Source organism: Procambarus clarkii, chromosome 27 (assembly GCF_040958095.1).
Source record: "Procambarus clarkii isolate CNS0578487 chromosome 27, FALCON_Pclarkii_2.0, whole genome shotgun sequence".
Taxonomy (NCBI): Eukaryota; Metazoa; Arthropoda; class Malacostraca; order Decapoda; family Cambaridae; genus Procambarus; species Procambarus clarkii.
Genome location: NC_091176.1, coordinates 4,365,240 through 4,379,015, shown reverse-complemented (window position 1 = coordinate 4,379,015; position 13,776 = coordinate 4,365,240). Strand labels below are relative to the sequence as shown.

Genomic DNA, 13,776 nt, shown 5'->3' with positions numbered 1-13,776 from the left:
GACGTCAAGGACACACTAAAAGACGTCAATAACACACTCAAAGACATCAAAGACATCAAAATATTACTCATGTCCTCAAAAGTTATTCCCAGAGACATCAAAGTTATTCTCTAAGTTACCTTCGTGCATCAAAGAAACTTTCTAAGACATCTTCGTTCATCAAAGAAACTTTCAGACATCAAATATAATCTCAGATCCATCAGTGGATCTGAACTTACTGGATCCTGCAGCCTACCAGCTGAAAACTTGTTAATTGCACAACGTAACAATTAACGTAAAATATAAATCCCACAAGTCATTCCCCCCCCCCCCCCCCCACACACACCAAGAACGCCCAAAGTAATTACCACAGCCAAAAGTGATTGTAAGTAATTACCACCACGAAGCAGCATCCGAATGGAAGTGCTTTAATTTCCCTAATCACGTACATTTGGTCTCTTATGTGAAGTTGTTTCCTGTCGTACCTTAAGCTGTGGGTCGTTCTCCTTGTCGTCGCTGAAGTGTACCCTGGGAGGGGAGCCACTGGGGGGTCGTAAGTCGCCGTTGGTGGTCTGTCGGAGGTTACTGCCAGACTTGGAGTGCTGCAGACCACCAGGACGACCCTGGAATGGTAGCAAACATGTCATTACGACTTGAGGGTTTAACATCACTGATGAAATGAGCCCTCAAGTATCATTGGATCAGCGCCTCCTTCATCAATATTGTGTAAGTATTGTGACGCCAGAAGATGAGTTGTTCAAGAGTACAGCCTCAGAGATGTACAATATTTAAAATTACTGTTGTACTTAAGACAAAAATAAACAAAGCGTACTGATACATACAATGAATAGTTGCTTGAGACTGATTCTGAAGAACTCTGCTGTTTACCTGAAGAACTATGCAACCTTGAGGTTACCTAGAGGTGATTCCGGGGCTCAGCGACCCCCGCGGCCCGGTCGTCGACCAGGCCTCCTCGTTGCTGGACTGGTCAACCAGGCTAGAATTAACTGGACTGGTCAACCATAATTCTAGAATTATACTCGCTTATAAAATATTTTATCTCTGAGTTGTGTAGTTGCCTTTTCGTTATAGTTTATTGATTTTGGTCTGCTGTCTCCTTATATCATTATCTTTTAACTTGTTGGTAGACACTCTACCTATGTTGGGGGAAGGAATGGACTAGCTGCTCACCCGAACTGATCTGGAAATTCCTTGAAATGAAGCGCTCCTCTCCTGAACGGTTGGTGGTACACTTCTTTGCTAAAGGTGGGCTTGCTGCTTATCTAAATGGACACAATACTTACCTGAAAGAGTACAAACAAGCTTGAATGAGTAGCTAGGCTACTGTGGCGGGTGGCCGCTACTAACCAGAACTAACACTCTACTCACCTGGAAGTTTACTAGGCTACTGTGGCGGGTGGCCGCTACTAACCAGAGGCCAGATTCACGAAAGCACTTACGCAAACACTTACGAACCTGTACATCTTTTCTCAATCTTTGGCGGGTTTGTTTCCAATTATTAAACAGTTAATGAGCTCCGAAGCACCAGGAGGCTGTTTATAACAATAACAACAGTTGAATAGGAAGTTTTCATGCTTGTAAACTGTTTAATAAATGTAACCAAAGCCGTCAAAGATTGAGGAAAGATGTACACGTTCGTAAGTGCTTGCGTAAGTGCTTTCGTGAATCTGGCTCCAGAACTAACACTCTACTTACCTGGAAGTTCTCTAACCGAAGTTGCTATATACTTACTTGTAGACCAACGTTACTAAACTGCCGTGCCACACGACTAACCTGAAGGGGCACGCTACTGGAGGACTTTGAGTGCTGGAGGGGAGGCCTGGTGCTAACGGAAACAAATTCGCGAGCGTTAACATTGAGGCTGGATCTGGTGTCGTAGACTGTGCCGTTCTGAACCATTTTACCGTTCATAACAGCCTCGCCGTTCGCGTTATCGAAGATGCCGGGTCCTCGAAGTGCTGTGGAGTAGACTGTGGGTCATTTGTCAACACCATAGCCAATTCGAATTGACTCACATGCGAATATATTGTACATTTACATATACCCTGGCATATTCAACATCGCTATTCTTTAATTATTTAACATGGCAGGCTTACAGTGGTTCCAATAAAAGCAAAAATTAAGTTTTATAGCTCACGGAAAACGATATAAATGAACAATAAACTAGTGCAATTCACGCGAACTTTTAAATATAGAAGAAATCAACTACTACTCTTATCCTTGCAATATGGAACTGTTCATACAGTATGATCCGTATAACAGGGCCATAGAATAAGAGCTATATATATTTCATTCATTTGGTACATAAATTTAAGAGTTTTGCACATACAGAAGTTATGTATAATTTGTGAGTGATTTTGGGTGTAGGAAATTGGTTGATACAGCTGGTAGGAAGTGTACTGGCATGGGTGTATGAGGGATTGGCGTAAATGCTTACTTGGAGGTCGGTAGAGCTCCATGGCAGGTTTGCTACGGTTGGTAGCCGGCATGGCGCTCCTCCTCCGATTCTGCTCGCGGGCCTGTAGGACACCATATATAACATATTAATAGTACTCTGTGAAGTACAATACGCAAGTCTCCAGCCAACCCAGACTAACAACTTCAATATCGTCTGTGCAAATATAAAAATAAATTAATAAACAAATAAGTTAAAGACATATGGTACGATATATTTTTGAGGCTATATACTAGAATTAAACAATTATCGAAGACGAATGAACAGATAAGACCAGTAAATTAATAATTCTGTTTCCGTTGTTAATATAGTTTGAGTGAATGAAATCAGGAAAGAAATATGTCTCAGAGAGGGAGACATCAAGCCTAGTGCTGTACTGCTTCCCGTGTCCCTTTCTTAAAGTTTTGCAATAATTTCCTTCTAATTACCTTTACTCTAAACAATAGTCACTCTGATGATGAGTCACTTAATTCATATTTCAGTTATGAGACCAACATATCAACATAAATAGTTAAACAGAGGAATTCAACATCAAGATGTGTAAGATAGAATAGAGTTCAAAGCACTGACAACTAAGGACAGAAACATCACAATGAGAGTTGACTTTATTATGCGTGATGTTTCGCATGTAAGGGCTTTACCAAATATAATAAAGATACACAGTAGTGTTAATATAGACCCTGAAGGAATAATGAAAGAAAATTTAACATTGATACTCCATTAGTTAAAATAAGTCTTTAAAGGTAAGGTAATTATTCTGACAGAGCACTAAGCCTTACGACTTATATAGCAAATGGGAGGTATTTGAGGCTATACGGATTTCGGATACCTGCTTGATGGGGATAGAGCGGAGGGAAGGAATAGTGTCCAACTACTTGGACGGTCGGAGATGAAAAGCACACCTGCAAGAAGCAAGGCCGTCTCTATACCGTCCAGCCCAAGTGGTTGGACCTGCTTGGGTTGAAGATCACTGGGGTTCAGTACTTGAACTCATCATGTCACTGTGTAACCTTTCTGCTATACATCCACTGAACAGAATATTGAGACCCTAATAAACTAAATTAAGGTAAGCAGCCAATAATAGGCAGAGGTGCAATAGGTTCTCTGAAAGAGAAAGAACTTATTAACATCAAAGGCCCGAGACTGTTCAACACGCTTCCACTACGTATAAGGGACATAACTGGCCGACCCCTCAGAGTGTTCAAGAGAGAACTGGATAAGCACCTCCAAAGCATACCTGACCAACCAGGCTGTAACTCATATGTCAGGTTGCGAGTACCTGCGTCCAACAGCCTGGTTGACTAGTCCAGCAACCAGGAGGCCTGGTCAGAGACAGAGACCCGCGGGCTAGTTCTGCAGAATACTTGTCATCAGTAACAAATAAATAATATCGAGAATTATTTCCACCTATTATCCCAGTAGGATTCATCATAATATTAAAACTCGTGTACTCGTCCTAGAAAGTTGCCATCTGAACAACTCACAGCATCCTAATACGACCCACATCATGTTAGTAAGTGATTCACAGACTCCTGATAATTCATCTAAATAAGAACCACAGAATCATAATAAGGCTCACCATACCTTAACAACTAACAACCTGGTATTAAGAAGCTCATATCGTACTGGAGGAGTTATATTTTGAAAATAGCCTCATATAAACTAGGATTGAAGTTTTATTGAATCTATATTAAATTTTGTATATAGAGTGTCTCGTAAAGGGATTTATAAATTAACAATCTTTCCACAAGGTCACAACGGAAGATACAAATAAGCCACCGTTTCAAAGAAGCTACTCAAACTACCATATAAACATTAACTAAAATCTATGGGACTCTAAAAGATAAATTTATAGTTTATCTATACATGATGATACAATTTCCGAGTCAGGAAATTTGGCGCAATTCTGAGTATAGTAGAGAATAAATTATCATGAATATGAATTCACCCTATCACTAAAAGTTAGGGACTTTATTATTAGTGGATCTAATTATTCAAGAAGCATGACATAGGTTAGATTTGCATGTTTTAAGTATAGTAAAACACCTTCAAAATTGTACGTACAATTTTCTGGCCTGGTGAATCTGGCCCGGGGCCAGATTCACGAAGAATTTACGCAAACTCTTACGAACCTGTACATCTTTTCTCAATCTTAGGCTGCTTTATTTATAATTATTAAACAGTTAAAGAGCTCCGAAGCACCAGGAGGCTGTTTATAACAATATCACAGTTGATTGGGACGTTTTCATGCTTGTAAACTGTTTAATAAATGTAACCAAAGCCGTCAAAGATTGAGGAAAGGTGTCCACGTTCGTAAGTATTTGCGTAACTGCTTCGTGAATCTGGGCCCAGGATATTTCAAATTACATGCTGTTGTGCTTATTAAGAGTAGCCAGAGCAATGACGTCTAAGTCAAAGTACTTTCAATTCTGTTTACTACAGTAATAGATGCATTGCGTACATTTTTATCCGTGGTAACTAGGAGTGAACATACATTTAAACACACAAATACAACATATAAATACATGTTGTGTAAATAACCCAAGAGGTTCCAGTACGTGGTCTTCAAAGCTATAAATCATAACATCACCATATTATTACATTGTCATAAACGACAATAAAATGATTTAGTTTAGCAGTACGATTTAATTTGTAAATATTTTCGGAAATAAATGTATAATTACTGCTAGAAAACATAGAGTTGAGCACAAGTTAGTGTTTAGAAGACTATACTTGACTAGTTGATGGCGAGGCGCGGCGGCCTTGACCTGCCCCGCGCCATACTGTCCCCGGGACTCCTTGTGTGTGTGTGTGTGTGCACTAGACACGCGCGTGCTGCCTCCCTACTTGCGTGTGTGCACTACGACGCTGCCTCAAGTACTTCAAGACTAAGTTATTTCATGTGTGGTGTTTCGAAATTTGAAAAATTGATTCTCAAAGTGATTTTCTCGAATTAAGACATTTGCGAGTACAAAAGTGAACATATTGGCGTTCCGTAACTCGCAGCTCAACAGACGGTAAGTACTTGTTTGACGTTTAAATGTATATATATATTTATGTGGCTTGGTGTGCCGTAGTGCAAGCTGTCTAAGGATATATATACAATGTATCTAGGTTAAACATCACAAGTATCAGTTCGCGGAACACTTGGGGCTCACGAAGTAACCTAGCTAGTAGGCTAAATTTAGCTACGTAAGTCTTGATTTAGTTAGAAATACAGGGATGATTTTTTTTTCTCAAAGTGCCTTAAATATGCATGTTTTTATTTGTTTTATTGTTATAGAGGGGAAAACGACGTTTATAAGTATAATGTGTATATTTTTAAGTACTGTGTAATGAACGGTATTCTCTTAAAATATAAATTAATGTTATTTTCAGTTTTATGTATAATTGTGCCTAGTGTGTTTTGGCTTGGTTGACATTTATATTTGCAGCTTATATAGTTGAAAGTTTTAGAGAAGTATGACAGAAGACAGCCCGTCCTCATAAACATTTGCCAAATATTCATTAATTGTATGAATGAAAAACACTATAACAGCCGTACAGCGGTTACCGTGCAACAAGCAAGTATCACCTTTGGATCAGTGTCGTTCATTTCGGTCCTCGAACGATCGACCATACATGCGTGCCACTTTCGGTGCCATAATCTTTATATATAGCTGCAGGTCGAGCTTTAGCTCCTGGTCCCCGCCTTTCAGCAGCTATTCTAAAAAGCAAATACCCCAGAGGCCTCTACTGCTCTAAGCATTGATCCTCGGGGATACGCTGCTGCAGGACCCCTCCCCCCCCCCACACACATAGCCTATAAGGACAGAAACAAAACACCACAAAAACTCTCGGGTTGTGTAGCATTTTCAAATGTTGTTTTACATGATGTTGGTGTCTTGACACACGTTAAAAGTAACCTAATGAACCACGAAGTGATCTCATATTACTAGTAGCGTCAAATTCCTATAGCGACTGTTTATTTTTTATTTTTGACAATGTATATGAAAGGTGTGATCAAATGGTGGAGGCTCTTCCAAAAATCACCAGTAAGTCAAACTATTGTCTTGGGTGATTTTATTGCTAGACACAATAGCTTGAGTGACACCAAAGCAGAAATGGTAACTTTTTGTTAAATATCTCTGGGAACAATATGTCCGTAGTCAAATTTAATTCGTAAAACGTCACACATCTCTGGGGTGGAAGACGTGATTATGTTAGTGTCCACGGTCCCATCGACAATGCTGTCCCAAACGGATAAGTTGTACACGAATTAGTGATAATTTTGCCATCCTCAGTTCATACGCCATAAATGATGTAAAACCCCAAAGTTTTGAAAGGCAAACAATCAGTATCCCTAAAAATGTACCCTGCACCCAGATGATAGCTGTAGCTTTATCTTTGAAATAAATTACCTTTGAAATAAAAAAAAAAATGCACTCGAGAGGTAAGGCTACCTCTCCCGGAGAGGACGGCAAAACATACTATAGCATGCAGGCGATGAGTCACAATAACGTGGCTGAAGTATGTTGACCAGACCACACACTAGAAGTTGAAGGGATGACGACGTTTCGGTCCGTCGTCCGAAACGAATCGACTTGAGAATGGTCGTGGACGGACCGAAACGTCGTCGACCCTTCACCTTCTAGTGTGTGGTCTGGTCAACATACTATATATATAGCATGTAAGTACTAGCTGATCTGAGTAAGTCTTCGGCTAGAACTGTTTATTCAAAGTTTGAGGCCGGTGTCTTACCTGACCGCTGGACACGGAGACTTATAATACCCATACCCAAGCTAAATTCACAAACATTCAGACCCATCTCCCTGACACTCGGTATGTGTAAAGTTATTGAGAATATTATACTCGACAGGTTAATGTTTTGTAACGGTTCTATTGTTACGTAAAGTATGGTGACAAATAAACACAGACACTAAGATACTATATATATATTTGGTCGAATATACAGAAGTACACAGGTGATACTTTGGTGTGAGTTGAGCGCACTGAGCGTCGGTACAGTATCTCGCAAGTGTCTGCTCTAGACCACACTTGAAAGTAGACTAGCCAATGTTCGCTACTCCGCTGCTTATATGCTCGGGCAACACCTCACCGTGTTGCCCGGGCAACGCCTCACCGTGTTGCCCGGGCAACGCCTCACCTCATTCATCTCCAAAGGTTGACAGGAATATTAACAATGCATTTGGAGTATATTATTGGGATAATCTACTCGCTACAGTTTCAAATAAGACCCCACCTTGCTCCCAACCGGTATGGTTTTCTTTCCGGAAGAGGCATTCATACGTTTTGCTGAATATTTTATTAGGCACGTACTAAGCTTTCAAGCGTACCCAGTGTACAGGTTCGAATCATCCCATAGCTCCTACTGATTTTCTAAAAAAAAAAAAAAAATAAATAAAAAAAAAAAAAGTGCTCGTATATATAATGTACTTTCCCAAGATGCTCTACTTTCACCTCTCAAAATACGTCTTTATTATATCACACACTATCTTTCAATATTACCACAGAAATTGGCATTCAACATTACTATTATTTTGTCATCCCCAACCCACACTATCTTTCTCAATTCACACACACTCTACACCTCATTTGACCACACACACACACACTACACCTCATTTGACCACACACACACATTCTACACCTCATTTGAACACACACACACTCACACACACAGTCAAGTCAAGGATAAGACCAAACTGGAAAAGGTTCAAAGGTTTGCCACCAGACTAGTACCCGAGCTGAGAGGTATGAGGTACGAGGAGAGGCTACGGGAATTAAACCTCACTTCGCTGGAAGACAGAAGAGTTAGGGGGACATGATCACCACATTCAAGATTCTCAAGGGAATTGATAGGGTAGATAAAGACAGGCTATTTAACACAAGGGGCACACGCACTAGGGGGACACAGGTGGAAACTGAGTGCCCTAATGAGCCACAGAGATATTAGAAAGAACTTTTTTAGTGTCAGAGTGGTTGACAAATGGAATGCATTAGGAAGTGATGTGGTGGAAGCTGACTCCATACACAGTTTCAAGTGTAGATATGATAGAGCCCAATAGGCTCAGGAACCTGTACACCTGTTGATTGACGGTTGAGAGGCGGGACCAAAGAGCCATAGCTCAACCCCCGCAAGCACAAATAGGTGAGCACAGACACACACACACACACACACACACACACACACACACACACACACACACACACACACACACACACAAACACACAAACACACAAACACACACACACCCCACATTTGAACACACCTCACACTTTCCCCTCCACATATCAATACAGTACAGAAATTTTTACCTGAACTTCATCGCGGTTTCACTTTCGTCCGGATGTCACGATGTAATGATAGTGTCGGGTGATTTGGTGAGGGGGGGGGGGGGAGATGGGGGGGTCTGTGGACACGACAGAGAGGCGAGAGACTTTCCCCGCCACGAGACACCTCCCAAACACCGCCGGATAATGCATGCTGGGAACGGGCCAGTATGTTCTACTACATAGCTATATTTTCAGGCCTCTTCCCACACAAGGTGATATCTGATAAACAGGCCTAGCAATGTTTAAACGCCATTATTTATTACATACCTAGTCCAACCCAAACAAAAGTACAGTACATTGTTCCCAGTTAATGGGTGTTTTAGGCTAAATATTGTCTTGTTAGGCAAATTGGAAAATATCTAGGTTGGTATAATATTAAATGCGTAAAAACTTTGTCTCTGCACCAATGAGTTTCCTGCTAATTGTATGTCTTCCAACTAATACACAAATGAATTTACTGTTCAATATTTGCAATTTTTGCCTTTATGTATATATAATTATTGCGGCCTGCTGTGCATGGGGCAGTACAGTCGGCTCAAGTGAAGGACCCCCAGGTTAGATCCCCACTCAGTACACCACGTTTGGCCACATCTTAAACATGACGTCTCCTCATCTGGCAGTAAATAAGTCCCTGGGAGTTAAATAACTCGCGGGTTGCATCCTGGGATTACATCAACAGGTCTTACGGTCTTATAAAGCCACTGGCACACACAGCGTTTGCCTAGAAGGACCTCGATAAGGTCGACTATAGGAAACCAATTTTGTACCCAAGTCCTAATAGCTTTAAGGTCAGCAAGCCCCAGTTTAGGAGAGAACAGATAATGTTTCCCCAATCATAGCCTAGCACAGGTAACCCGTAAATGCTAAATACTCCGTTTAAAATCAAAATCTAACTTTCTAATTTAAAAATGTTATATTCTAATTATAATTTAAAATCAAAATAAAACGAAAATCTAACTAGAACAAAGCATAAGATAAGGAATAATGTTGACATTTGGCAAGCCGCCGGCGTCCTATATCCATCTCTAGGTCAATATAATTTGGTTGCCGCTTAAGTCATTTGAGGGAAGCAGGTTATTATTACTGCCGTCATTATTACAAGTGGGAGAAAACGAGTTTTTCGTGGGAGAGAAAATGGTCTGGATGTAATATTAACTCGCTTTCTTATCCCATAATTTTAAATAATTTACCCAAATTTACAGGTAAATTCTAGTTTATTGTCTAAAAACAGCTACTATATAATTCCTTTTGTCTGGGTCCAACCCGTTCTCGCACTTGCTTTCTGTCAATAAACCCAGTTTCATAAACCCAGTTTATGGAATTCACTCCCTACTGAATTGAAAAGCTGTCCAACTTTTACATCATTCAAAATCAATACTAAAAAGTACCTAATTTCATCTTCATAGTTTTTCTCTTTTTGCCTTAAAATTGCACTGTATCTATTGCTACCCAATCTCCCAACCTTTTTGTTCCCAATTTGAACATCTTTACCATTGAGATCATTGCTGTTTTCTTATGTGCTGCCATTCTATTGTATGGTGTTTATAAATCTTGTTTATCTGTATCTTTTGCTACCCAGTCTCCCAATCTTTATGTACCCATTCTGAACATCTTTACCATTGTGATCATTGCTGTCTTATATGTGCTGTCAATCTGCTGTATGGTGTCTATTAATCTTGTTTAAATTACTAATCAAGCTGTCAATGTAATCAATCAGAGTTTTAATATAACAATGTGCTTTAATATACTTACTTATCTCTCTCATCTCATTTTTCTCTTGTAATGTATCTTTCATTTATCAATTCTGATTGAACTTACCTACTTAATATTATCTGCTAGATTAAGGACCTGCCCGAAACGCTGCGCGTACTAGTGGCTTTACAAGAATGTAATTACTGTACTATCCAATGTATTCTCACAAACCCAATGTACCTTCTTGTATATATATAAATAAATAAATAAATAAATAAATAAATAAATATTGGCTTATTTAATAAGTGCATATGTGACACTAATTGTGAATATTTTAGTTTACCTTGAAAAGCTTCATAGAAAACACCGACTTCACCTAACCTTCTTAGTATGTTAAGATAAGCATCTTATTGCTTCATATTTACAATTATTACTTAACCTATACTGGGTCAGGAAGCCTGTCTTATCAAGGTCCCTAGAGGCTAAATACTGTACTGACCTTGATCATGAAGCAACCCACAACAGTTACCTAACTCCCGGGTCTGTTTACTGCTAGGTGAACAGCGACAGTAGGTGAATGAAAATGTATCCAACTGTTTCAGTCCCGGGGACTGAACCGGGTCGTTAGATTGTCAGTAGAGAACGTAGACCATTGCTACAAACCCATTAAAGGTGGTTAATTAAAGTGCTGAGTATATATGCCTCAGATAGTTAACTCTAAATCTATTTATGAAGTCATTTAACTGTAAATATTTTATTTACTGTAAAATGGCGACATAAAATTAAATTCGCTATTATACTCAATATTTAACACAGATATGAGTAAAGTTATGGAGTGTTCTAATCAACTGTTTCCGATAACAATAGACGCCTGCCAGTAGTGGTAGTACGAATTAGAACCATAGGCCTATAAGCGTGGTAAGATATGAATAAAGTCTGACACTGGTATTGATTACTCACTCAGCGCACCAGTAGTAGGCCTATCTAGTATAAAGGGAACACCATGCTTATCAGTCACTTATCCCTCTGCTTGTAACGTCACCCTTCCAGCTACTCACCAGACTCGGTGCATTTGAACCTGACTGAGTGACGCAAACACCATCCATTGGCAGGTTATACGTATATAAAGGAAGCTTCAGTCCTGATGTTGGAAGCCTAGCCCTAATGTTGGAAGCCTAGCCCTAATGTTGGAAGCCTAGCCTTAATGTTGGAAGCATAGCCCTAATGTTGAAACCTAGCCCTGATATTGGTCAAACTTGTACAAGTCAGTGTGTGCCAGCTTTTTGTATTAATTATTACACTATACACAGTACATTTTGTCATGTACATTATTTTACAAAGGATATATTACATTACATATAGTTGATATTATTCACAGTAAAACATTTCATATCACAGACCCGTCAGCCCAAAATGTTAAACATACATACTATGACTGCCTTTCACAAACGCCAACATTGTGTCTACAGGGTATCCCTCCTGTTTGCTTTCACACAAAGAAATGTAATCAGAAAGTAGCATAATTATGCTAAACTTTCTCGCATTTTATATCACTATTAAACACTAAACGTCTCATTAAATCCACCTTAATGTCGGGTCCACGTAATACTGCTATAATATATTTAATCCAGTTTACAATAAGAACGTTTTGCTTCTAGAAATAAAATATATCTATATTGTTTTCAATATCATTATGTTGATCACAACAATGTCTTCCAGCTTGCCATAATTCTCTTAAGTTTCTTCCAACTTAATGACTTTGATGACGTTGAAACTTTACACTCATATGCTCACTTAATCCATTTTAAAAATGAAAATATTTTTTCTTGATGTCTCTGTTCACCTAGCAGTAATTAGAGCCAGGAGTTAGGGAACTGTAATGGCTGTAACTGGGAATATAAAGGGTGACGCTCTCACGCAGCGAGCCGCTTTCTTAATTCAATCTCCACGAAATTTGCTGTAAAATTTTACACTGTGTAAATGTTCTATTTTTCAATTCAGCACATAAGTTTGTCCGGGTTGCTTCCAATTATGGGTGTTAAGTTTGTGAAGTATATAAATGAGCTTTAGTAACACTTAGCACAAGCTTTTCTCAGACTAACAGAGTATGTCTAGTCTTTCTGAGCCACACTCACAAGTTGTGCACTTGAGCTTAAACATTTCTGATAACGGGATCCCAACCTTGGGAGCAGAGGTTGTGTGCTCCTCCCAGCGTGCAGCAGCCGACTACACCACCACCACCACCACCAGCTGCCACCACACTACACAACCACCCCCCCTCCTCCAGACCCCTCCCTCAACCCCCTCCTCCAGACCCCTCCCTCAACCCCCTCCTCCAGACCTCTCCCTCAACCCCCCTCCTCCAGACCCCTCCCTCAACCCCACTCCTCCAGACCTCTCCCTCAACCCCCCTCCTCCAGACCCCTCCCTCAACCCCACTCCTCCAGACCCCTCCCTCAACCCCCCTCCTCCAGACCCCTCCCTCAACCCCCCCCTCCTCCAGACCTCTCCCTCAACCCCTCTCCTCCAGACCTCTCCCTCAACCCCTCTCCTCCAGACCTCTCCCTCAACCCCTCTCCTCCAGACCTCTCCCTCAACCCCACTCCTCCAGACCCCTCCCTCAACCCCCCCTCCTCCAGACCCCTCCCTCAACCCCACTCCTCCAGTCCCCTCCCTCAACCCCACTCCTCCAGACCCCTCCCTCAACCCCACTCCTCCAGACCCCTCCCTCAACCCCACTCCTCCAGACCCCTCCCTCAACCCCCACTCCTCCAGACCCCTCCCTCAACCCCCACTCCTCCAGACCCCTCCCTCAACCCCCACTCCTCCAGACCCCTCCCTCAACCCCCACTCCTCCAGACCCCTCCCTCAACCCCCACTCCTCCAGACCCCTCCCTCAACCCCCACTCCTCCAGACCCCTCCCTCAACCCCCACTCCTCCAGACCCCTCCCTCAGCCCCCACTCCTCCAGACCCCTCCCTCAGCCCCCACTCCTCCAGACCCCTCCCTCAGCCCCCACTCCTCCAGACCCCTCCCTCAACCCCCACTCCTCCAGACCCCTCCCTCAACCCCCACTCCTCCAGACCCCTCCCTCAACCCCCACTCCTCCAGACCCCTCCCTCAACCCCCACTCCTCCAGACCCCTCCCTCAGCCCCCACTCCTCCAGACCCCTCCCTCAGCCCCCACTCCTCCAGACCCCTCCCTCAGCCCCCACTCCTCCAGACCCCTCCCTCAGCCCCCACTCCTCCAGACCCCTCCCTCAGCCCCCACTCCTCCAGACCCCTCCCTCAAC

The 13,776-nt window shown here is 41.7% G+C and overlaps 2 protein-coding genes across 19 annotated transcripts in view; one reads left to right on the top strand and one right to left on the bottom strand.

Moving 5' to 3' along the window:
* The window catches only part of LOC123762738 (uncharacterized), a 195,043-nt gene that overhangs the window by 15,468 nt on the left and 165,799 nt on the right, over window positions 1-13,776 (bottom strand). For 15 of the 18 annotated variants that reach the window (XM_069332261.1, XM_069332260.1, XM_069332264.1 and 12 more), the window contains 3 exons: window positions 2,438-2,519; window positions 1,774-1,970; window positions 465-602 (listed from right to left, as the gene is read on the bottom strand). In XM_069332261.1, coding sequence (XP_069188362.1) covers window positions 465-602; window positions 1,774-1,970; window positions 2,438-2,519 — 417 coding nt within the window. The remainder of the gene's footprint in view (window positions 1-464; window positions 603-1,773; window positions 1,971-2,437; window positions 2,520-13,776) is intronic. The other 3 variants (XM_069332259.1, XM_069332258.1, XM_069332263.1) reach the window with 1 other exon arrangement.
* The window catches only part of LOC123762740 (leucine-rich melanocyte differentiation-associated protein), a 292,506-nt gene continuing 283,966 nt past the window's right edge, over window positions 5,237-13,776 (top strand). The window contains exon 1 of the mRNA XM_069332276.1: window positions 5,237-5,472. The gene's annotated coding sequence lies outside the window, so the exon portion shown is untranslated. The remainder of the gene's footprint in view (window positions 5,473-13,776) is intronic.